General features: G+C 40.4%; 1 protein-coding gene across 5 annotated transcripts in view; it reads right to left on the bottom strand.

The window, feature by feature from the left end:
- LOC121673410 (BEN domain-containing protein 5) overlaps positions 1–23861 on the bottom strand; it is a 93315-nt gene that overhangs the window by 7585 nt on the left and 61869 nt on the right. The window contains exons 1-4 of one of the 5 annotated variants that reach the window (XM_042046696.1): positions 23159–23533; positions 9392–9525; positions 7367–7742; positions 1088–1236 (exon numbers count right to left, since the gene is read on the bottom strand). In XM_042046696.1, the coding sequence (XP_041902630.1) occupies positions 1088–1236; positions 7367–7742; positions 9392–9525; positions 23159–23378 (879 nt within the window). In that variant the 5' untranslated portion in view covers positions 23379–23533. Of the gene's footprint in view, positions 1–1087; positions 1237–7366; positions 7743–9391; positions 9526–12610; positions 14165–23158; positions 23534–23861 lie in introns of those variants that run through there. The other 4 variants (XM_042046697.1, XM_042046698.1, XM_042046699.1 and 1 more) reach the window with 4 other exon arrangements.

Here is a 23861-nt window from a genome sequence, read left to right on the forward strand (position 1 = left end):
GAGGTAAAGGAAACTCACGCAATAATACACCTGAAGTTTTCATTGCACAAATATACACAAAATAATCAAGCAAATGACATCTTTAAATATATTAGGCAAGAAAAGCTATCTGAACCAAATACCTGTCACTGTCAAGATTCTACTATTTTTCATGTACATTCTGTCCTCAACGATTATGTTGAATTCATCTTCAAGAAGGACAGACATTGTGCAGTCAATCTTTTAACACAAATCTGAGAATGCAGTTTCATGCTATTCCATCAGTAACTCCACTGTATGGCAAAGCTGGAATGGATGTTTCCTCCCTAAGGTTTCTCAGATTAGAGTACCAAATGCATATATACACCAAGAAACAGGATCTGCACAGGCAGTTCTGAAGGACTTATAGTTTTGTATAAAGAAACATCACAGTTATTTAATGATAATGGAAACAGCTGTAAAAGCAGGCCTAGGTAGATGAGCAGTTAATGTGTTAAACATGCTGAAACCTGAAAAGCTCTCAGTCAGATTCTGGCAAACTAGAGCTAGATGGTGTTTCACCAGCTTCACAAAAGTCTCTGGAAAGTAGCACTACGTCAGCTCAATTCAGTGGCAATGCTCCTACCAGCACCAAGGGAGCCCATTTTCACTCCAGGGTTCATAATTACCTCCTGCACTCCACTTCAAACCAAACATGAGGGCTTCTCTGCAACATGACTACAGCACATTGTAAAAATTAAAAACCTTTTAAGAAAAAGTATTTTGGTTAAGTAGACTCATGTAACTTTATAGTGAGGGCTACCGACTTTGGTCAATATTTGGTGTATTTATGGATGTCACTAACTGAAGACTATGTCAATCTGCCTCTGCATGCATATTTAATAAATGCCTCATGTTGCACAGCATTCAATGCTCCCACCACTGAAGATATTTTTCTATGCTCTCCATACCTGTGTAACTTCACAATTTTCCTCAGCATAACAGCACACCTTCATGAAAACTGAGGAAGCTTGGATAAGCTGCTACCATGCAAAATCATGAAAATTCCACAAGAACATCACCTGATGGACATTTACACATTATTCATGCTATATTTAACATAAAATACCTTTCCATTCTCGAGAATATACTTGTCCATTACTGGAACAGGGGCAGGGTAGTATGTTGATGTATTTGCTTCCTCATTGAAGGTCTTCTGTACCTCAGGTTCAGGCTCAATTGATTCAGGTTTTACTTTTTCAACCTCAATGGCAGGTCCTAGACAGTTAAGAAAAGAGAGCTGTCTGCTATCCCAGAGAACATGAAATCAATCCCTTCATGACCCATGATTAGCATAAAATAACACATTAGTCATGCTCATTTTAAAGTTAGAAGTAATCTAAACCAAAATCCTACTTCTGAACATCAATACGTAACAGCAGGATAAGTATTCCTGCCTTATAAACATTAAAATGTTTAATTTTAATTTAAGTGTTTAATTTTATTCTTAAGGCATAAGGACAATTATAGATATGGGTAAGATTTCTCCAATGCACACTAAGGAAATTATGTTAAAATGACACTGAAATTATAAAACAAAAGCAACAATAGTAATTCTTCAAATAAGAATTGCTATATAGTTGCATAGGAATCTGCATAATTTACTGTGATAATTACATAAATTATCCACACCACATAGAATTACAAATTTTATAGAAATCTGAAATCTCTTTAGATATAATAGAGGTGTATAAAAATAGTGAGGATCTGCAGAAATGCTATGAAGGAAACAGGCTACTTATGCTAAAGTGTCATGCACAGAAAGAATATCAAAGGTTAAAAAAACCCACATAAATTAGAACTTTGATTGTCCAATCCATCCAACACTGATTTTTATTTTTAATGTAATCAACAAAAATTATGCACAGATTAAACAATGGAATACTACTAAGCATATGTTTGAGACTTCAAAGGAAGATAATTATTTTGTCAGTCATCAACTTTTCTTTTCCAGATCCAAGTTATAAAGTGTTCCTAAAAAGATAGAAGAACAAACTAAAAATAATTTGTGAACTGGATTTCATGACTCCATTCATTGCAGGGGTTCCACCAGAAGTCTAGGCTATGGCCCCAAGCCTATCAGTGCCCTGTGATGTCTGGCTCTAGGATCCCAAGAAGCTCCAGCAGGCACTGAAGTTTCATGCAGGGCCGGTGGCTCAACAGCACAGCAAGGTTTCCAGCTTAGACTCTGGACACCATGGAAATACCCCATGTCCAGAACCCTAAGGATAAACTCACCCACTTGTCAGTGCTAGATTGCATCAGGCTGGTGCTGAGAGCACTGCACCACTGTGCAACCCAACCCTGACATCTTCAGCCAGTGACAATTCAATCATCAGGTCACCCTTCAGCTCCCTGCTCAGTGTTTGCGCACACAGACTCAGCCTTGAACTGATCCAACTCTGCAAGTCACGCTGGCACCACAACTCAGGTCTTAGTCACACATCTTAAATAGTTCCTGTGCATTCATCCCTCCCACTTTGTGCAGTTTCATTTAGAGATTATTATACAGCGATAGCAGTGCTTCCTCCGTTGTCAGCATTTGACATTTATCCTATAGCTTACTCCACACCTACATAGCCGGCTAAATGTTCTCAGCTGGCTGCCACTCCACGCTCTGCAACGACTGAAAGTTGTCTTGGCAACTCAGACAATCCTACACTGCAGTGCCACCAACAAGAGGGTCTTAAGAGCCAGCCCCAATGCAAGCAGAATGCAAACAGAGAAATCACAAAAACATCCCATTTGCATTATAATTTCATAGTGATCTTAGTAAGCACCTCTAGTACCATGAATATACAACAGTAAAGCCAAGACAAACTAAACTTCCTAAGCTTGAGACTGTAAGGCTGATTCAGACTGGGAGAAGATCCAGACCGGTTAAAAACCCAAAGCCTGCCCACAGCATGGGCACACCTGAACAAGCAGCTGCAGGGGTGTAATTGCCAGTGGGACCTTAGGACGTCATCTCTGAAGCTGCTACTTTAAGAAAACATCCTTCAACAAAGGGCTATTTTCTTACACTTTGAAAGTCACTTCGAGGAAGACACCTAAGTATAACCACCTTCTTCCTAGCAGGAAACGTTTATTTCAGTTTAAACACTTTTGCTAGTCCCTATTTAGAAGTCTTTTACTGTTTTTAGTCATATATTGACACAGCTGGAATTTGGTTTCCAGGACTTTCCCAAGAAAAAAGCTGATTAAAGTCCACAGAAACCACAGCTCTCACAGGCCAGAATACCTCTGCTGCAATTCATGCTTTACTACTTGCTTAGAAGTCACCAAAAGAAAGCCTTTAAAATATCTTTTTTATATCCTGATTTTTGATTCCCAAACAGAAACCTGTCTCTAACCAGGCAGGCTCTACAGCCACTTCTACCAACCACTAAACTCTGTGTTTTCAACCCCGCATGCTGTGAATTGCACATGCGACCTGCACTCCTGCCTGCCTGCTAACGAGAGCTGTGTGCCCCATGCACTACACTCCAAGTTCCCCCTCTCTGCAGCTCTGGTGCTCTGCATCTTATTTTAAAGATGATGAATGGGATATATAAAAATATATACCTCTATCTAAAGGCTTAACAATGACAGCACTTACGTAATAAGGATCAGGGAAAAAAAAAATAGGCGATTTTCGGAATGCAAGAAGGAAACAAATGTTTTATTGCAAAATCTTTCTCCTTCTAACTGAAGTTTTTTCATAATATCCGAAAGGCTAGCAAGTTCAGATCAGGATGAAGAGGTAGAAGGCTTCCCTTTGCCATCCCTTTTCCTCAAAAATGTGTCTTAGACTACATGCTACTCCAAAAATTACTAAGAAAGTTAAAATAAATTGATTGGTCAAGTGGTCAGCATACATTTGTAAGCAGCAAGTTTTTCTACATGGTCTACCAGAATTTGAAAGAAAACAACACAAGTCTGACAATGACAAGTGGTAATATCGGTACTTTCTGTACTTGACAGAAACCTTGGGCCTTTAAAATTTTTTTTTAACATCCAAAAGCCAAACAAATCTAGAAAAGCTGAAAAGCAGTAATTCTTGACATGTGGTAAGACACAAATCCCATTTCATTCTCCCTACTCTGGTGTCAGTCCCAAGACACTATAAACTGGATCACTGAAATTGAACTGGGATTAAAAATAAAACCTTGGGGGTCTGTGTGCACGTGCTGATGAATCAATGTTTCTGAAGGAATGTGAATATACTCCCTGACTTTGGAGCAACACTAATTCTCAGCAACGTAACATGAAAATGAAGAAATTATCAGGGAGCTAAAAACACCCAAGCATTATCCCTATACAACTTCAGTACTGCTGACCATATTTCCAGCCACAGGAAACTACACAGATCTTGCCCGGCAGACAATTATTTTTTTAAGAAGTTATTGAAATTCTTCTTTTGCAATCCAAGGGCTATATAAAGTCCACAGAGGGGAGAGTCAGTTATTAATTCTTTAAATCATCCTACCCTCTACTGATAAAAAGAGGGCCAATTAGTGTTTTCAGGTGCAACAAAACAAACTGCAAAGCCCTACAACTGCTGGGGTTCCAGTTCCCCAAGTGGGCAAGGCAAGAGGCTGCACACTTTATTCCAGGAGCTCAAGAGGGACACCATAACCTTTTCCACAACAATCATCACATTTTTCCACAGCTCTGGTCCCTAGAGCCCTGGTGAAATGCCTGCCTCCTCTGGGAAGGGATCTGCTGGGAAATAACATACTAAAATCATAAAGAAGGTATTAAGCATTTCTCCATGGATCAGTACTGATTTCACTACTGTCATCTGCCAAAGCTGCCTCCAAGGCTCTTTTGTGACAAAGAGCAATTCGGTGTCACCATGAGGAAGAAGAACCTCCTCACTCCTGCCACAAGAGTGGCTGCAGTGTAGCAGCAGAGCTGAAGGCCTGAGTCTCAAGTAGAATCCATTGACTTCCAGCTCTTCACTGAATTCAACACATTGATGGGAAATTAGGAGACTGACTACTTGACTGCACGTTAGCTCAAGAGGCTGTTCTATATCTGATCTGCAAGTTTAAAATGGCAACAGGCACACATTTCCCACAGCTGCAATTCATCAGCACAAACCAGCTGTCATCTCATGCAAAGAAATCACAAGTCTCTAAGGTGAAACAGAAATGCAATTAGTTTGCATTAAGTCCAGCCTGCTAGAAGTGCAGTGTAACATAAATTACATGTAATTTGAAACTCTAGGTTTAAGAGATCACTGCAACTGCAGATGAATTCAGGATGTAATTTATTTTCAGAACAATTTCCAGAGATTATTCACATACCCAAACATACCTCATTTATAGCTGGAAAAGTAAGGAAGACTAAAAAAATCTTTTCAGATCTATTCTTGATTAAAAGTAGCACTTTTTCATACTGTCATCAGACTCTCTAATTTATAACATGCTGAAGATGTCTCCCTTGCTAATTATTCGTAAGTTTTGTATTGATCTTTTTAGAACATGGTTGTTTCTCTGCTGTGAATGAGACTACAAGGAAAAGCAACAGAGTAAGCAACAGTTAATACACTGAGTCTTGGGAAATACAAACCCTGTGAAGGACACAGCCAGCACAGCCAAATTCTACCTTTGTTACCAACAAATGTTCCTTACAAGTAATAATAAGGGATTTTTTTTTTTTTTTTGGAAGTGTCCTATAGCTGATATTTTTCCAGGTATGTGATTAAATTTCAAGAACTTGTCTTCAATGTAATTGGGATCTGTTTTCAGTTGTCAGACTGATACAATGAAAATTCATGCCCATATTTAGAGTCAGTATTTTTTTCCAGGGCTTCTTTTCCTCTTTTTTTTTTTCATTTTTTTCCTAAGGTTTCTTTTTTTGGCTCAAGTAAAAAACACATCTTCTTTTTCTTAAAGAAACAAGACAGAATGCAGTAGCTGTCTTCATTTCACTGCTGGTCTCACCACTCCAATTGCTGTCAAGTCTACAAACTAAATTGGTACTTTACACTGTTCAGCCCCATTGCCTACCAACATCTGGCTCGTGCTCCATTCCCATAAATTCCAGCTAACTACTTGCAGATGAAGAAACATCTTTCCATCCAAGGAAAATTTTAGAAAGCTCAGTGGAATCTCCTGCCAACCACATCGTGTTTCCCAGGCTGTGGCAACCTTGCCTATTTAGTTTTATTTAGAAAGTTAACTAGAATGTTTATGGTAAGTAACGACATTTTAATTATGCACAGTGTAACAGTGATGAGCATTCACAATCAGACACTCCGTTTAGGTTGTGGGACACTCCAAGAACCTGGCTCCAAGGGTGTGGGCACACCTTAACACATGCTACAGCACAGGCACATGCTCTCCCAGGTCCAGCTCTGTACGTGAGGGTAACTCAGACCCACATGCAAATTGCATGCACTCGTTCCAGTCCAGGAGAAGAGCCAATATCCAATTGACATGCAAAAATTAAGTTTCCAGATACACAAAGGCAGACGTAAGAATGGCATGCTAAGGGTTGGATGCACAGATTTCAACCAAGTTTCAGTCACCGAGCAAATCTTCAACACACCAGTACCACATTCTAATAGCAAATAAATGTAATCTGTCGAATTTTTGAAGGTATTCCAAAGGTACCATCTTCAATAAAAAGGATGAACTTTTTATTTTGTCTTTTTTCCCATTTATTCCAACATAATGCTTAAATAATTGTTATAAACCCAAACAAAGGAGCAATTGACCCAAGATATTTAAAATTGAAATCCAAATTACACAAACCTGCATTTTGTAACAAGCGTTGATAAACGGGACACTAATATAAAGTTTTTTTAATTACGCTTTAACAATGCATTGTTTTTCAAATAGCACGGCTGTTTAAAGCCACTGCTAGAAGTTCAGGAATATATCACATTCTAATAAGCTACTAGTGGGAAGAGGAGTCAGAAAATGGAAGGTAACATAGTCACATAACAATAAACAAAATCCCTAACTGCAAAGGATAAATTAGTTTTAGCCCAACTATTTGTTCCAGCGCCTTTTCTTTTTTTTTTTTTTTTAACTGTAACATATTGGTATATTTTGCAGATGATGCTTTATTAACTTTTTCAGCATATATTGGAAGGTCAGAGACTCTTTTTAATACAGCTGCTTAAAATGGAACTCTGATTCAGCCATACCAGCACAAAGACCTCTAGTTTTTAAAGAAAACCCCAGACGTACATAGCATACAAATTCGACACGTATTGTACAGCCACGGCAGAAAACCCTTTTAACATTCAATGTCCAGTTTAACAACCACCGTTATTCTTCAAATATGTCTCCATTACTATTGATCACACTTGCAAAATGCATTCAAACTAGTCCCACTTAAGTCCGGCACTTACCACTACCTAGTCTTAGGAGCAGTACATCCTGGAGCCTCCTGTTCAAGTCTCTGAGCTCTTTCATTTCTGACACGAGTGCCCCATACTCCTTTAGCTTCTTTGCCTGTTGCACAAGCTGTCTCCGTGTTCTCTCAAGCTCCTGTTGAATGTGTCTCATTTCTTCCTGTTGCTGCTGGTAACTCCTCAGCAATTCCTCATAGAGAATCCGAGGAACTACAGCATCGTCCATATTGTTCATGCCTTCTGTAGTCTCCATAAAAGCCTCCTCAGGGCTGGAAGTATTACTGAGACTCATCCCGTTCTGTTTTTCAAGGCGAGCAACAACTGCTTCAATGCTTTTGTGTGTACCTTCACTTTGTTTCCTCCCATCTTGTCTCTGCACGTTACAATAAAAAATAAATAAATTAGGAGAGCAGCAAGACAAAATAAAATCAAAATTCTACAGTCTTGGGAACTGTTAATATTCTTGTTTTCCAAAAAACCGAGACAAAGACAGTCTGCAAAAATATTTTGCCTAGCAGATTCTTATGGATATAATATACATCATAACTAACATGCAGTTGTAACTCAGCTAAATGCATGTACAAACTTCTGAGGCAGTTAAGGGCATTCGTGCAACACTTACAAAGCAGTGTACATGGGTCACCTGATTCCGTATCATTAATTTCTTTTTTAAAAAGTGGATCTAAATCTCTTTTTCTTTAAAGTTTACCCTTAACATTCAGATTTCTGACAGCAATTGATTTTCTGATAAGCAAGAGAAAGAACCAACTGTGTGCTCCATTTATCACCTGTGACGACATCACAGGTGAAAGCACCACAGGCACAAAGCTGTTCTGTGAACTGAGGGCTTGTCCTTCCCACACTTTGGGAGACAAAACCTTCTCTGACTCTCCCTACAGCATGTCCACCCAACTGCCTGATGCAAGTGACTAACGCTATCAGCAAACACTGAAAGGGATTTGAAAACACTAAAGCTGGAGACAGAATGTATCATCCAGCCTCATCTTCCTTATCAACTGATTCCTTCTATATTAGTGCTGCATTGCAGAGGCTTCAGGTCCTGGGAACTCTCAGTGGAATTTTACCTTCAGTCATCCGCACAAACCCTACAAATTAAATCACACCACTTTCCTGGGGCCTGGATAGTGGGATTGATATGTGACAGTACAGGTAAAGTCACTAAGCTTTACTGGCCAAATATCAAAAGGCATTTGAATTTCCAAGCAACTCCAAGGAAAGCAAATGCAGCTCGCAGATTAGAAGTGAGAAGCTGACACTATCAAATTCCCATACCACGATATCCATGAGTAATGTGGCAGAAAACAAAATTATCTGATGTTACACCTGCGGCATTCATGTTCTAAAAAAATTTTAACAATTAAAAAAACAGCTGGCCCACCACAAGGAAATGTACTAATATCACTCCTGCAGCTGCAAGACACATGAAGCCATAGAGCAATATCTTACTCTGAAGGTTGGCAGACTTTTAAAGAAATAATTTTATATCAAAAAATAAATACATTTCCATAGTGGGTTTCTGGCATTTGAACCTAAAAAGGCAGCTGGGAGTTATAATGGAGTGATACATTCCTGTCAATTCTTCTTGTCAGTCACTGCTGTATTTGGGCAGTCTCAGAGCACCCCCTCCAATTCCAAACAAGCAGTGAACAGTATGTCACAAGTGCCACCAAGAACAGCTGGTACTGTCAGGTACTGGTGACTTTTAAGGCATTCTGGGCCAAAGTGGAAGAGCATTGTTCCACCAATCTCAGATGGCTGTTACACTGTGCAGACAGTATACACAGGAGAACGTTTGATTGCACTTAAGTCAGGTTTTGAAAACCTATACCCCACCCCCACATACAATGTGACCCAATTTCACCAAACACAATGTTTTAAGGGGATCAAAAGCAAGCCTGGAATTCTTAAACTAAGACGTTTGTAATATGCCCGAAGCACTTGCAAAAAAAGATTAAAAAAAGGAAAGGAAGAAAAAAAACAAAACCAGAAAGACTTCAGTACCTTACTGTGTCTAAGCTCCACATCTTCTTCCCCATAATCTGTAACCTCCCCAGCTTCTTCTATGTGATTGAGAGAGAGTTTGGGGATTTTAATTTTCTTCTGCATCACACTGTTCTCAAGGTCAGTTTTGTCCTCTAAAATGCATATTAAAAGTAAGATTTTGTTACATTAATCAGCTTTTTTACTTCCAAATACTACATGACTTAGACAAGACCAGTTACAAAACCCCAGCCTCCCACGATCCAATCCCCTCATAATACCATGATCAAATTAGTCCATGGTGTAAATCCACTGATGCCCACTGGCAGTTCCAGAGTTTCAATCAGGGATCAATCTGCCCCAACACACGAATAAATACTGAAAAATGACAAGCTAAATTCAAGTGATCAAAGGTGTCAGAGAGTGGCTTGTACTATCACCAAAGTAAGAGCTGAAGAGGCTGTAAATCAAACTTCCTGAAAACCATCTGTATTGCTTTAAATTATGTTTACCACTGGTATTTTCATATTCATAATCCACTGCTGCAGTTCAAACTCTGCTTAGGGTTAAAGTGAAAATAAACTTGGTAATTCACCCCGTACTCTAAGCATCATCTGTCAGCAGCACAGATCTATTTGCACACATGGCAGACTCTGCTGTTCTGCAAAGGGCTGGAAAAAGGAATGTTGCTGGAGAGCTTCAAAGTGCATTACACAAAAGTTGCATAAGAACCAAATCTGTAACAAAATTACTGCACAACCCCTATTTCATGAATTAATAGTATTCGTCCTTTTCCTTTAGATACTATTGGCAAAGCCAATAAATATTTATATGAATCTTTGCATCTCATTAAAAAATTGAAGCAAAACATTTTCAAGTCTGTAACATTTTGACATATCTCAAAATTAGGTATTTAAAAATATTAATCTGAAAATACATTGAAAATATTTTAATATTCCTGAAAAGGTAGAGAGGGGTAGTGAACCAAGAGTACAGTCTCCCAAAATGTGCCTGTGACAGGTAAAATTCTTGTAGAACAGACAAGGTCTGAAAAGATTCCCCTGTTCCTGAGAGTGTCAAGGAGAAATGCATTTAAACTGTCAAGCATTGTCTTCGTACACTGAGAGATTATGAACAGGAAAACATTCTGAGTCTTCTTATCCACCTGCAAATTGTATTCTGCAAAGTGTCCCATGAATATTTTTGAAACTGCCAAGGAGAATGGCCCCTGTGAGTGCTTAGTTGCATTGACTTTTGCTTCCTCAAATTAGCATCTCTCCACAGGACCTCAAAATGGTTTGTGTTGACAGTGTAGGAAAGGGAAACAAAGGTAAATCACTGTTTAATGAGGAGCAAGGCATTCATTAGAAATGAATTACACAGATGAATGCAATTCATTTTGTTACAGATAGAAATGGATCTCTTGTAGGCAAATGGTGATATTACAGCCCAAGGCTATGTAAAAAGAATAGGCAAAGAACATGCAGAGTAAGACATTAGACAACCTGAAATGAAACGCAGATGGTAGCAATAAATACTAAGACAGATGCAAAAAGAAACAGATAAACAACAAAAAACAGCTAGGCTTATTTTAGATCATTCTCCATTCCCCAGAGCATTGTGGATGCTTATCCCAGTCAAACAAAAAGGCAATCCAACCGTTTCAGTTTTGAAAAATAAACCCCTATGTTTTCATTTATTTGGAAAATGTAGATTCATCAGAAAAGTGAGATAAGCAAATTCTAATGCCAAAGAGATGAGAAGAAAATAAGGGAGCCCTTCCCAAAAAAACCCAAATAACACAAACTTCCAGACTAAAGGATAGACTGATGGGTATTGGTATTTTCTTGGAATTTAAGAATAAATGAATCCATATTGAATGGGGCAAAAAAAGAAAACCACCAACTTTTTCTGTGTTCATGTATTTCAGGGTACTGGCTAGATTGAGGAATCCTTTGCTAAAATATGTTCTTTCAATTCCTTGGAGGAAGAGCAGCACATGGATACTGCAGAGCCAACTGCTCCAGACTGCTTTGCCAAAGCACCTTCCACAGGACATGCAGATGACCTCCTCTATTTGAAGAATTCAGATCAGTTTCTATCCTCTGAAATAACCCTTGGCTTCACAACCAGATGGACACAATCCATTACTTGACAGAGTTAACAAAGTTGTCTGCTGACAGCTCGCTGAGGTCACCAGAAGCCAGAACCCCACACTGAGTAGACAGGGACATGAGCCATCCTTCCCATGGCGGGGAAAAGTGACTCTTGGAGCAACCACAGACAGGGGTCACAGAGGAGTACGTGCCTGTGCAGACTACAGAAGTCAGCGAATACTTTGCAGTGAATAAACCAACATTCAAACAAAAACTATTTAGAAGAACAGTAATATTTATCTTTGATTTTGGCTTTTAAAGTCAATTCATAAAGGTTAATAACACATTCTGTGCACTTAACACTGAAAATGAAAGAAAATACTTAGTTTGGGGTCAAAGAAAACAAATGCAAATTATCTGAATTCTTCATTCTCTTCACTCTCCACTCAATTCCAGTTTGCCTATGAAATCTATGTTTGCAAAATTTCACTGGTTTTGAAGTTTGTTTATACATCTCCTTACAAATGCTTAGTTTGTACATTGCTGGCATGTAACTATCAACACAGTTCTCTTTCTGTTCATTTGACTTTTTGGTTTTACTGCTTATCTATACATGAACCAGTAAGCTGAAAAAAGGAACTCTTTTCTCCACACACAAAATTTGAAGAAACAATGAGTTTATGTAAGTTAAAGCTCAGGAACTTTAAATGTAATCAGTAAGCAAATAAATGTTCCTCTGCCTTCCAACAACAATACATTTAATATTTTTTTACATATGCTCTGGTCTTTGAAAGCTTATTTCTACCTAACACAATCCATTCAGTGTGTTGAATATGAAAAGGCCTTTTGTTCTTTTTTTTTTTTAAGTGCATTTCTAACCTCTGTTGTCTTCTGCATTAGCTGCAGACAGAGCCAGAAAAATCTCATTCTGAATTTGAGATTAATGCTGGAGTTCTGGCTCTTGTTCTGTTAATATTAATGGAATTTGGGAAGGGGTGGGAGGGAGAGAGTGGAGACATGGGGGAAGGGTAGGAGAAACATGAACATGCATTTATAAGCAGTTCTCCTTAGGATTCTCTGTCTGCTGTTGTGCCATCAAACAAAAGATAGGTACGAAATAAAAATCCAGCAAAAAACAACACACCTGTGATTTTGAGCCAGAAGAAAACCAGGATAGGAACCAAATATATGGACAAGCTGCAATTCAGTGCCTGGGGCTACAGAAGAGAGAGAGGGGCAGCCTAAAAGCATTGTAGCTCAGAGCCTCATTTTGAAATGACCCAAATCACTTATCTGGACTTTGTTCCCAGCCATTTAAACCTTGCTAGAAGTTAAAAATTACACCTTCCCCTAGGTGGCTATGATCAGCTTGTTATAAAGTTGTGTCTATGGTTTTCCTTAGATATGCAATGAGTTCAGTGATATCAATTACTGAGAACTAGCACTTAACATACTTAATTAGGTACTTGTAACAAAATATGCAGGGTGGATGCTCGATACAAGAATGGATTCCCTCTGTTCTTTAGGAAGGGACATTCTGAAAGACACATGTATATTAGGAAAAATTGCTTTTGTTCACAGAGAACCTGGTATTCTGTGATTCAAGATAAAGAGTAAAGCATGCTGGAAATAACTGTACTCCAAGAAAAGGTCAGACTTGGAGAGATCTTGGCAGTCAACTCCTCACCATAGTGAAGCGCAGGCCTCAAGAGCCAGGGCACGTGACAGCGTCTCTCCCCATCCAGGCTTCTCCCAAAGCTGAACAGGCCGTCAGAAAAAAAGTGCCTGGGGAGATTTTTGGCCTCAGCAGTGCTCAAAGAAAGAAAAGCCAAAAAAGCAACCCTGCATTAGAGAATCTATCAACTAGCAAATGATAAACTGATCCTGGAATGCTTTCTTCAATGAGGCCCTCATTTCAGTGTCAGGATAGGTGGATCCAGACCAATAGGTAACAGCTTCAAGTCTAGAGGGGCAGGGAACTGAGGCAGAGAAAGCAACTTCAACAGGGCAGGGATTTGGTTAAATCCAAGGAGAAATATGTTAGTGCTCTAAAACTGAAAACCCTATTGTGGGATGTAAAATAAAACTATGAAAATCTTAAAGTCTCCTTAAAGCACTCCTTACTTTCTAATTTAGAAATAAGGACTGAACAAACTAATCCCTTCAAAAAAGAGTTCAAATGCTGATTTTTTTTTCCATCTTTGGAATAAAAGCTGGAAAAATAAAGGAAGAGCGATCTGCACTCCAAATGGATGAGGGATGGCAGGTCTGGTATCAGTCCAAAGAAGGGGCTTGGCAATGCTATAAATCTTACAGTAATAAAATGAAAGAACCTTGAACAGAATTCGTCCTTCCCCTAAGCCTTCAAAAAAATTCCACTCCTTGTGAAAAATGATATGCTGACAGATGAAAAAACTTACCATCAGCCTTCCCATTTCCAGGCATGTACCCAGCACATATGGACAACACCTGCACAAGATTCCCCACACACTGCTGCACTGAACTGGTTTGCTACTGATTCAGTCAGGTTGCTCCTACAGAGGAGCTAAGTTCACCTGCCTTTGCAGGCTGTGCACTGGTTACAGGTCAGAAGAAGTAAAAGATGCAAAAGAACCAAAGCACAGATCCCATAACCAAAGGTGTATGTGGTGTTTTAAAGCAAACACACCAAGCACAACAGGGCATGGATTCCTAAGTGCCACTTACACACAAATAAACAATATTCAATACTGCTGTGACTGAGAAGGAAAACAGCATGATAATAATAATAATAATAATAAAAAAAACCCACCTAGCTTATTTGAAGCTGGGAAAAAAAAAAGAAATATAAATTACTTTCTTACTTAATTTAATGCACACATTAAAGGAGGACTTGAACAGGAAGAAGATTTCAGAAAATGTAATGATCCTGCAGGCTCAGAAGATATTCAGGATACAAAGCAAAAAGAAGTGTGCCTCATATAAAACATGTCTGATCTAGGAGTACACTGAGATTACAACCACTACCAAAGAAGAAACTGAGAATGACAGTAACAAACACAGGGCAACAGACAGCAGTGGAAATGCAGCAGTCATTTGAAGAGGACAGGTGCCACCAAACTCAATGCAGCTAAAAAAGGGAAGAATGTGCAAAAGAGGGTCAAGCAGGTGCTGGCACAGTCAATTCAGGATTTGGATAGTAAAATTTACTATACTGTTTTGCTTTTTTTTTTTTTTTTTTAAGACTAGAAGAGAGCTTTGTTGGAAGGACAGAGAAAAAGATTCCATAAATAAACACTGGGCACAGTGAAAGCACTTCAGAAGTATATTTAGTTGGACAGAAAGGTAGAGATGAGTGTAAGCAACAAAGCAGATGAGGAGCATGTAAGAGACAGCCAGATTTTGGGTTGGGAATGATAAACGAGATTATTCCTCCTCTTGACTCCAAATTCAAGATAAATGGACAAAAATTGTAGGAAAATATGTTGGGACATCCTAAGCATAAGCTGAAAAAGTTTTCTGCTAAGGGTGTCAGAAAGGGAAGCTGACAAAAAAATATAAGTGAGAAAAGTTAGCAATAAAAAGGCAGAGCTGAGAGATGCCATAATCTGGGCTTGTATCACTCCCAAAAACTGAAGAACTAAGCAGTTCTGCAGCACTTTGCCAGAAAGAGAAAATGACAGCAACACACAAATAAGTGACTGGAAGGTTGTCTTCAGAGCATAAAGAAGAGTGAGCAAAGAAGTCAGGGAAGAACAACACATCAAGCAGCAGTGTGACAGGCAGGGCCGATAAGCACAGGAAGGTGAAGACATGCACTTGAGGAACTGGCCCAAAAGCCTGCTAAATCTTGTGAAGTGAATTTCAATAAAGTCTAAAGAATTGGAAACAGAGTGAAAATAATTCTTAATCAAACTGGGGAAAAGCAAGATAGAAAGGTCCTAAACCACTGCTTGACAGGTTTAGAGATGATGGGTAAGAAGGATGATGTGCCAGGAGCCTGAACCAAGAGTGCTCACTGATGATGGAGAGAAAGCCACACCTGCTTTGTACAAAGGCACTAAAGAAGGGAGAGAAAGATTAAGGAGCCAAAATCCTACAGAAGCAGAGCACAGATTACATAAACCTCTTAAATTCTCTCTGAAGTCCTAGATCAAGACTGGCTCTTGTCCATTAATATTTAATACGAGTAAATGCACAGAGCATGGACTTGCTGCTGCTCTCACAAAACCCAAAACAAACGAAAACTAAAAAAAACCTATCATGCCAGCTACTGAAGCAAATAATGTTGAGGTGTCAATGAGATACCCAGTTTAATTCTGGTAGGAGTGAGAGCTATTGATATGGCCACCTATTTGTAGTCAAATTTCTAGTGCACATGAAGAAACTCAAGTATTTTCTAACATTCTCCTTTTTCATGTGCTCACTCATCAGCAGATTGTTCAGATCTACAGTCTTGAATATCAGCCCAGATATGTCAGACCTGTGCTGCAAGAAAAACTTACATGTATTTTCTTCCTTAATTTCCATTATTAATATGAAATCTATTTTTCAGTTCAGAAGTGAACACAAAGTCTCATCAAAAATAATTAACCAAAGGCAACATGACTCAAACTAATACAACTAAAAACAGTCGTCATTCTTTGTCAGCAAAACTCTGCCTTTCATTTAACTTTTAGTGGTACTAGAACTTGGCTGCAGCACAAACAGATGGAGCTGGACAATCAAGTTAAGAAAAGACTATGCTGAGAAACAGGAAATCATGCTCTCTACAAGACTGAGGACAGTTTTAATCTTGGATCCAATATTTACTTAAATACTGACCTTGAATAATTCAAACTTTTCATCTTACTGTCCCCATCTAGCCCACTGAAGTGTTGTACGGATTGTTAGTATTTGTACAATACTCTGCACATGTCAAACACAAAGGATTACAGCTCTTACCAAACAACTCTCTTAATCCTTTCTGAAACAAGTACACTAGTACAGCATTACCATTAAATTAAAAAGAAACCCTGAAAACAAGCAGGATGTGAAAATGCCATCCTTTACCATCCTTTAAATCTTTCTTCTGCACCTACACATGAAACCTAACTATGGAAATTACTTTTCAAAAACTGGAACATGATAAATACTTCACAAAAAATCTTTTATAGCAAATGCTATATATTTCTTCAGAAGTTCAAAAGTTCATTCAAAGAGATCATCAGTCTCAATGACAGCTACAATTCATCAATCTGGCTGCCCTCACCAGTCCATCTGTATTAGACTGTACAATTATATTAGGACCAAACCCTGTGATGATTTCATGATCACACAGGCCACAAAGCCACAGAGATGCTGCCCACAAGCTGTCCAGCAGATAAAGCAGAAGCCTACAGAGATCACTCAAGGAAGCCTCCACAAGTATTTCTGCCCAAGGAATAAGCTTACTATGGAAATAGTGGGTAGATTTATGCATTTTTTCAGTTTACATACAAAAATTACAATGTGGTTCAGCCTCTACTATTTCTAAAGGAATTCTTTAAAAACGCATATAATTGACTGACTGGCACTTACACAATAGACTGGAAAAAAAATGTTTTACTGTTAAATTATGAAAACAAAAACATTAACTTACATTTTTCTCCTTTTTCACTCCCCTGCAAATTTTAGCATATTTTAATTAGTTTTAGTTACCATAGCTACCATAACCATATTATCTTTGAAGACAATTTTGTTAAAATTCTGAAGTTCATGTTTTTACTGTACGCTAGCTAAGCTTATACAACATTTACAAGCATAACTAGTGTTAAGTGGTGCAACATAAGGTACTAAGACCAAGAAAAACAATAGTGTAGGTCACCTGTATGTCTTTATGTTATAAAAATAAATTAGATGATGACTTCTGACTATTAAGGTGAAGCAAAAAGCAAATGTGACTGAGGAACAAGCAGGTCAGTTGAGAAGGGTTAAAGACAAACAAACAAACAAACAAACAATGTACATTCAGAATAAGCAGGGTAATACAGGAAAGGAAGAAATTAAATGTAAGTGCAACATCTTCTTCCACAGAAAAATCCCAGCTTTTATATTAATTTTTACTGGCATTTTAGCCTGCTGATGACATCACCACTCTCATAAGGGTTACTCCAAACCACTACTTAGCAGCTACAGTTTTAAAAGTTCCAAAATCTTTTTGCTGCTGCCATTTAAGCTTTGTGTCAATGTGGCATACTAAGACTCCAACACTAAACAAACAGAAACTACACCCAAAAGACCCCACAAAATTGTGCCTTTGTACAAGTCCTTCATATCTCACGTATGCTCCTACACTAGGATTTAGAAAAAGGGAAAAAAAACTCCACCCTTCATCTTACATGAGTTAAAAATAAACCAGAAATGGATCAAATACAAAATGAGTGTGAAATCTAGCTTTAAATATTTTTCATGAATACTGCCACACTTGTGTTCAGGACTATATTTAGGAGTGTGAAGTAGTTAGTTACTCTGTTATACAAAATGATTTGCTGAACCTCTGCCTACAGCCAGCTCTTTTACCTGCTGAGAAGGTAACACAGCAGTAGCACATCAGCTAAGTATGTGACAAAGTAGGCCATGCACGTCAAATATCACAGTAAAAATTTAAAAAAAAAAAAAAAAAAAAAAAAAGCTATTATGAGCAAGGTTACTTCAGCACTGCCTAAACTGCTGAGCTTAGTTCCTGTCAACAACTGGAGTGGGCCCTTGGCATGGCAAGACCTGATGCACAGGCACAGGAGGTGACACCACCATTAGGGACAGCTGGACTTGCTGCTCAAGGGCAGTGACACCAAAGCTCTTCCCAAGTACTCCCAAAGCAGCCCAGGAAAAATCAAATACATTAAAAAGAGCCTGTGAGGAACCACTACCAGGACTGGGAGGTTTCCCACAGCCTCTTCCTGGCACTTCTTTACTCAGGGCAACCCTTGGGATCACCTGAGATGCAGCTGCAGGTGCTTTGACTTCTTTCCTGGTGCCATTTCTGCCCAGGTCCCTGTTGCACACCATCCAACTTATGCTGATAAGGGACAGACCCAGAGATTCCTGGGAACAAAAAGTCAGCTGTCCCTCCTACCACAATGGTTCATTCACCCTACTGACTGCCCTGGGAAAGGAAATGGGACACACGGAGTGAGCAGGAACATGGGAGGGAACATGGGTACAACGGCCACGGCTATGACCTGCTTTATGTACTCCAACTCCCCAAGCTGTTGGAATGATGCAAGGAGAAAATCCATGGAGAAGCCCAAGATTACAGAAATACCAATAAAAGCTTGGACTTAAATATTACGCATCAAGACAACTTCCTGACCTGAATTTTGTAAATTCTTGATATAATCAAAAATCTTGTATTGCACATTTTTCACCTATTCCAGAATTTGACAAAGGGTCTTTCCTCCATGAATGATCCATAGCAAAGAAGCTTGGATACGCAGTAAGAAGCTGAAACATTCTTAACCTTACTCAAAACTCAGTCCTAGAAACAATTTAAATTTTTTCTATGAATAGAGATTTTACATCCTTCTGAAATACACAATAACTTATCCCACCGTGAGCTGCACAGGCTCTTAAAACTAAAAAAAAACCAAATCACCTAACCTACTCCAATAAAAAGTGGAGCATAACATTTTATAAAGGGGCAAGAAATTACAGGGATGCACACAGGTATTGACACATTTGCTGTGGCAGCTAAGGAATTGCTGATGAGAATCTGATGGAGATATGTTTGCTATGATAGTGTGCGTGGGAAATGTTGAGGGCAGCAGCTAGAGAGCACAATTATTTACTGTAGTCAGGAAAGAACACCTCCTAGGAGAAGAGAGTCATTATCAACTTGTTAACAAACATAGCCTGAAGTAGGGAACTTTTAGAAGTCCCTGAAACTCAGTTCATTCCACCTAATATTCATCACTTTGAAAAGAAAGAAAAAGCTCCAGTGGAGTCATCTAAAGGCCATGCTCCTATAAGGTGCATATGCTCACAGACAACATTCTGCCAGTGACTACTGGACAAGTGTGGAAAAGCTGCAAGTGGCATAAGTGTGCAAAGAAGAGGGACCAGAAAAAACAGCTTTGGAGAATTTTGAGGAGAGGACAGAAAAGAAGAAAAAGGAAGGGTGTGGATGATCAGAAAGACAGACTCAAACTCTTCCTGGAAAGCTGCCTGCTATTTTTATATTCTCAACAAGACAGACCAGCTAACGTCACCTCAAGAAACTGCTCTGTAGTCAAACTCCAGTCTGCTGACTTCTATTTTCCATTCAAGAGGCAAGTAAAATTATTCCTTTATTACTACATAGCATCAGCTGCTGGTACCCAAACGGTGAACTTGTTAAGGCACAAGACATTCACTTTCATGTACCTTCTGTGGCTGGAAGGTCTAGAACTGAGTCAGGTCAACCTAGTCTTTGGCTAACTTCTGAAAAAGTGGAAGGTTCCCAGGCCAGCACATCCCAGCAGTCTCAGCAGTTCCCAGCCACGCACAGAGGGACACAAGGGAAGGCACAGCTGCTCAGAGCTCATCTACCACTCTTCTCTAACACTATCACATACTACTCACCACAGAATAAAAGACAACAGCATTTATGTCCACAACACACCAAGTCTCTCACAGTTACTTGATGCTCTGAGCATGTCCCAACACACTTCCCTCTTTTATTTTTCCTTTTTAAACTTAGGATGCCTTTTCAGCAGCTCTCTCTGCTCTGCAGCAACAATATCCCTCACAACTGCATTGCCTTCCAACCATCCAACCTCACCACAAAGGATCAAAGAATTGCTTCTAGACTCTCTCAAAGGAGGACAATTGTTTTATGAACTCTTGACACAACCAATGCTCCAATAAAGCTATGTATTATGGGCATAAACCTGTACTTAGGCCTGTGTGAATTCCTAAATTACAAGGGTAGAAGGTTGAAAGGTATCTAAATTTCTTCAGACATAATAGGAAAGAAAAACTATTTTCAAAAGAAAAAAAAAAAAAAGGACATTAATATGGGTCTTGTATCTGTGTTCTTTCTCTTCTCCTTTTTTTTTTAAGTTGCTAGAAAGGAAAAACAAATGGATCTGCTTCTCAAACTATGATTAATTTCCACTGCATGGAGAGTGTTTGATCATGAAAATATATATAAAAAGCTAGAACTTTTCTTACTTGAGCAGCCTTGGTAAGTGGAAGAAAATTGGTCACCATTCAAACTGTAAAAGAACAGGCTTAAAAAAAGCCATTTTCCCTTTTTATTCCTTCTTTGTTGTTTGTTTAATTTAATATCTGTAGCCTAAATTTGATCCTGAAACCTGTTCCTAACAGAGAATTCTTGGACCAAGGCAGTAAATCTTTAGTCATTGATGTATGATTTGTGCAGTTAAGGGTTCCTTCCGAAAAATTCAAAATCAACTATGTATATTTTAAATATAAAAGCAACTTTATATACATTATTTACCTTATTACTAAGATAGGCTGGAAACCTTTAGAATTAAAAGTTCTGTACTGGTATGTGAAAGGTTATTGCAGACTTGTGAAATTATTTTTAACTAAATAAGCAATTTGTATAACATAACACTTGCAATGTTTGCCATAAAAACTTATCTTAATCTGAGTTGGTCACTATAAAGCAAAAATTGTGCTATGATGTCTTCATGCAAGACCAAGTTTTTTCTCCAAAGTTTTTTAACCACAATAAAAACAAACACCAATATTAACATTTTGGGGAGAAATGACAACTTTAGAAGTAAGCAACCCTTTGTATACAACTTCTGTTGAATTCACCTAAGGTATTTTTACATGGTGCAGCATGGAAAGAAGCACAGAAGGATTCATTTGGTGTTCAGGTGAGAAGTTTTCCAAGCATGCAAAACACAGATCTAGTCAGAATATTGAGATGTGACAGCTGTAATAAAGATAGCTGTGTGTTTCCTTGTGTTCCTGGCTCAACAGGAGAGCTTCCTGCAGAAATTGGAATCTCTGGAGAGCAATTAGAGCAAATCACTAATACAGGTAACAAGTCCTGTTCTCTGGAGGAAACAGCATATATTGGTTTGTTCTGGTTCAAGAGACACGAAACAAAGAGAAACTGTACAGAAGAATTCAGGAGAGCACGTCTTGGGTAGACACAGGCTCTGCCTGGAACAAGGGAATTGGCAGAAAGAAGCACTTCCTGCTGGAAAACTGAGGCAACCTGGTTCAACATGTGACCCAAGTGTCTATTTCTAAGTATCTCTCTGAAGAACTTCAGCTGTGTTGAGATGGACACGAGGAACTGAAAGGGCACTGCTGCTGCAGTTCCCCACTGGGACAGAGGAAGGTGGAGTCCAATGGGATGCCGCCTTTGGGAAGAGGCCATGCAAACCCTGGATGCTGAGATCGTTGTCTTCCATGGATCTGACAGGAAACCTGCAAGAAACACTTCACATGCACTCCTCTGCCACACACAGGACAGACAAAACGTGGGCTGGCACAGCACAACAAAAACTTAGCAGGAGACTCCACTCCTCTGCTGGACTGCCTAACTGTTAAGTTCTCCCGAACTTCTGGAGTTGCAAATACTCAGAAACTGGAAAAGCGTTACAGAGAAACTCATGTTTGGCTGTTCCTTGTTCTTTTGGGGTATCAGTTTATGGCCAATACTAGAAACAGGATAATGGCAAAAGTGATTGGCTGAGCCAGGGACAAACTGGACCACCACCAGGCTAAACTGGCTTAGGAACTGTTAACTTTCAAAAGTAAAATTAGAGAAATAACAGTTTTGCATGACTTTAACACCAAGTTACTCTATTTAGATATCAGAATTCAGCACTGCCTTCCAAGAGCTCAATACTAAACAAAAGAGTTTTTAAGCCCATTCCATATTCGAGGAAACAGACATAACCAGTACTTCTCCCAAAGTGGAAAAGTCAGGATGAGAACCCAGTGTCCTCTTTGCTACCCAGGCTGACATTTCAAATGGTCATTGCTGTCCTTCAAAAGCCCATTGGGCAAACCCACACTAACCAGCAATTTGCTCCAACCACCGAACTTCCTTTCCATGTCAACTATGACTATGGCAGCAAGAAAACTACGCAAAGTCTTCAAGGAAACACTCCGCCAAAGAGTCACTGTCTAGGGACAATGTAACAACAGTACTATCTCACAAGGGCTGAACTCCTTCGAATGGCCAAAATAGGGGGTTCTTTCTTTAGTGTACGCTTTAATTGGTCCGCTTAGCGTGGAAACATTTGTTATCTTTAAACATGAAACAAACCAAATGCAGCAAGCCCACGCTTAACAAGAGCAGTACCTGGAGGTCTGGTTTCCACTACTGCCTTCCAATTTATGAAGTCACTTAAACTAACAAAGCGGACACAAAACAGCACCCCTCAAATTTGGCAAGAACTGCAAAGGTACACAAATGACTCCGTGCACTATAAATAAGCCGTGGACGAAAATCTCAACTTTTTTTCCTTTTTTTTTTTTTTTTTTTTGTTATGTTTCCACGGTCCCCTTCCCGGGTATCACGGAGGGCATCACGGGGCTCGCGGTTATTTTGGAAATCGACCCTTGGGCCCCCCCCCCCCGCCCGGGGGCCCCCGGGGGGGGCCCCCCCCCCCCCGCCCCGGCCCCCCCCCCCCCCGAGCCGCCCCCTCCCCTCCCACCCTCCCTCAGCGGGGAGGGGGCGGCATCGGGCCCCCCCCAGACCTGCGGCCCGGCCCGCCCTCACCTGCCAGCGCCAGGATCTGGGCCTTGTGCAGCAGCAGGCGGTCGCCCCACTCGCCGGGGCTCTCGTCGTCCTCGTCCGCCGCCTCCTCGGGGTTGCGGTACACGGTGTAGACCTTCTGGTTGTCGAAGTCCTGCTGGGAGGTGGGGCTGAAGTCCCTCACGCGGGACACGGGCAGCGCGTAGCACACGTTGTCCTCCAGGAACCGCACGAACGCGTACATGGTGCGGGGCGGCCGCGCGGCTCCGCGCCCGCCGCCGTATTGTTCCTGCGGCCGCCTCTGCGCTCGGCTGAGCGGGCCTGGCCGCGCCGCCCGCCGGGCCCCAGACGGCGCCGGCCAGGCGCGAGCAATCCAGCGCGGAGCGACGCGAGCGGGGCGGGCCCGGGCGGGGGGAGCGGGAGCGGCCGCGGCCCCGGCCCCGCTCGGTGCCCGGCGCAGCCATCGCCCCGCACGGATCCGCACGGATCCGCAGGGCACACAGCCCGCACGGCCCCGCACGGATCCGCACCGCCCCGCAGGGCACACAGCCTGCACGGCCCCGCACCGCCCCGCAGGGCACACAGCCCGCACTGCCCCGGCACCTGTGCCCGCGGGACGGGTCCCGGCTCCTCGATCCCGACCCTCGGCCTTGCTCAAGCTCGGCCCCAGGAAAGGCCTCGGGAAGCTCTTTTTGCCCCCAGGTTGCGAACACCGTACACGTGTGCC

This window comes from Corvus kubaryi, unplaced genomic scaffold, assembly GCF_017639235.1.
Source record: "Corvus kubaryi isolate FWS band 111438036 unplaced genomic scaffold, C.kubaryi_AGA036_p1.0 65401, whole genome shotgun sequence".
In the NCBI taxonomy this organism is placed as follows: Eukaryota; Metazoa; Chordata; class Aves; order Passeriformes; family Corvidae; genus Corvus; species Corvus kubaryi.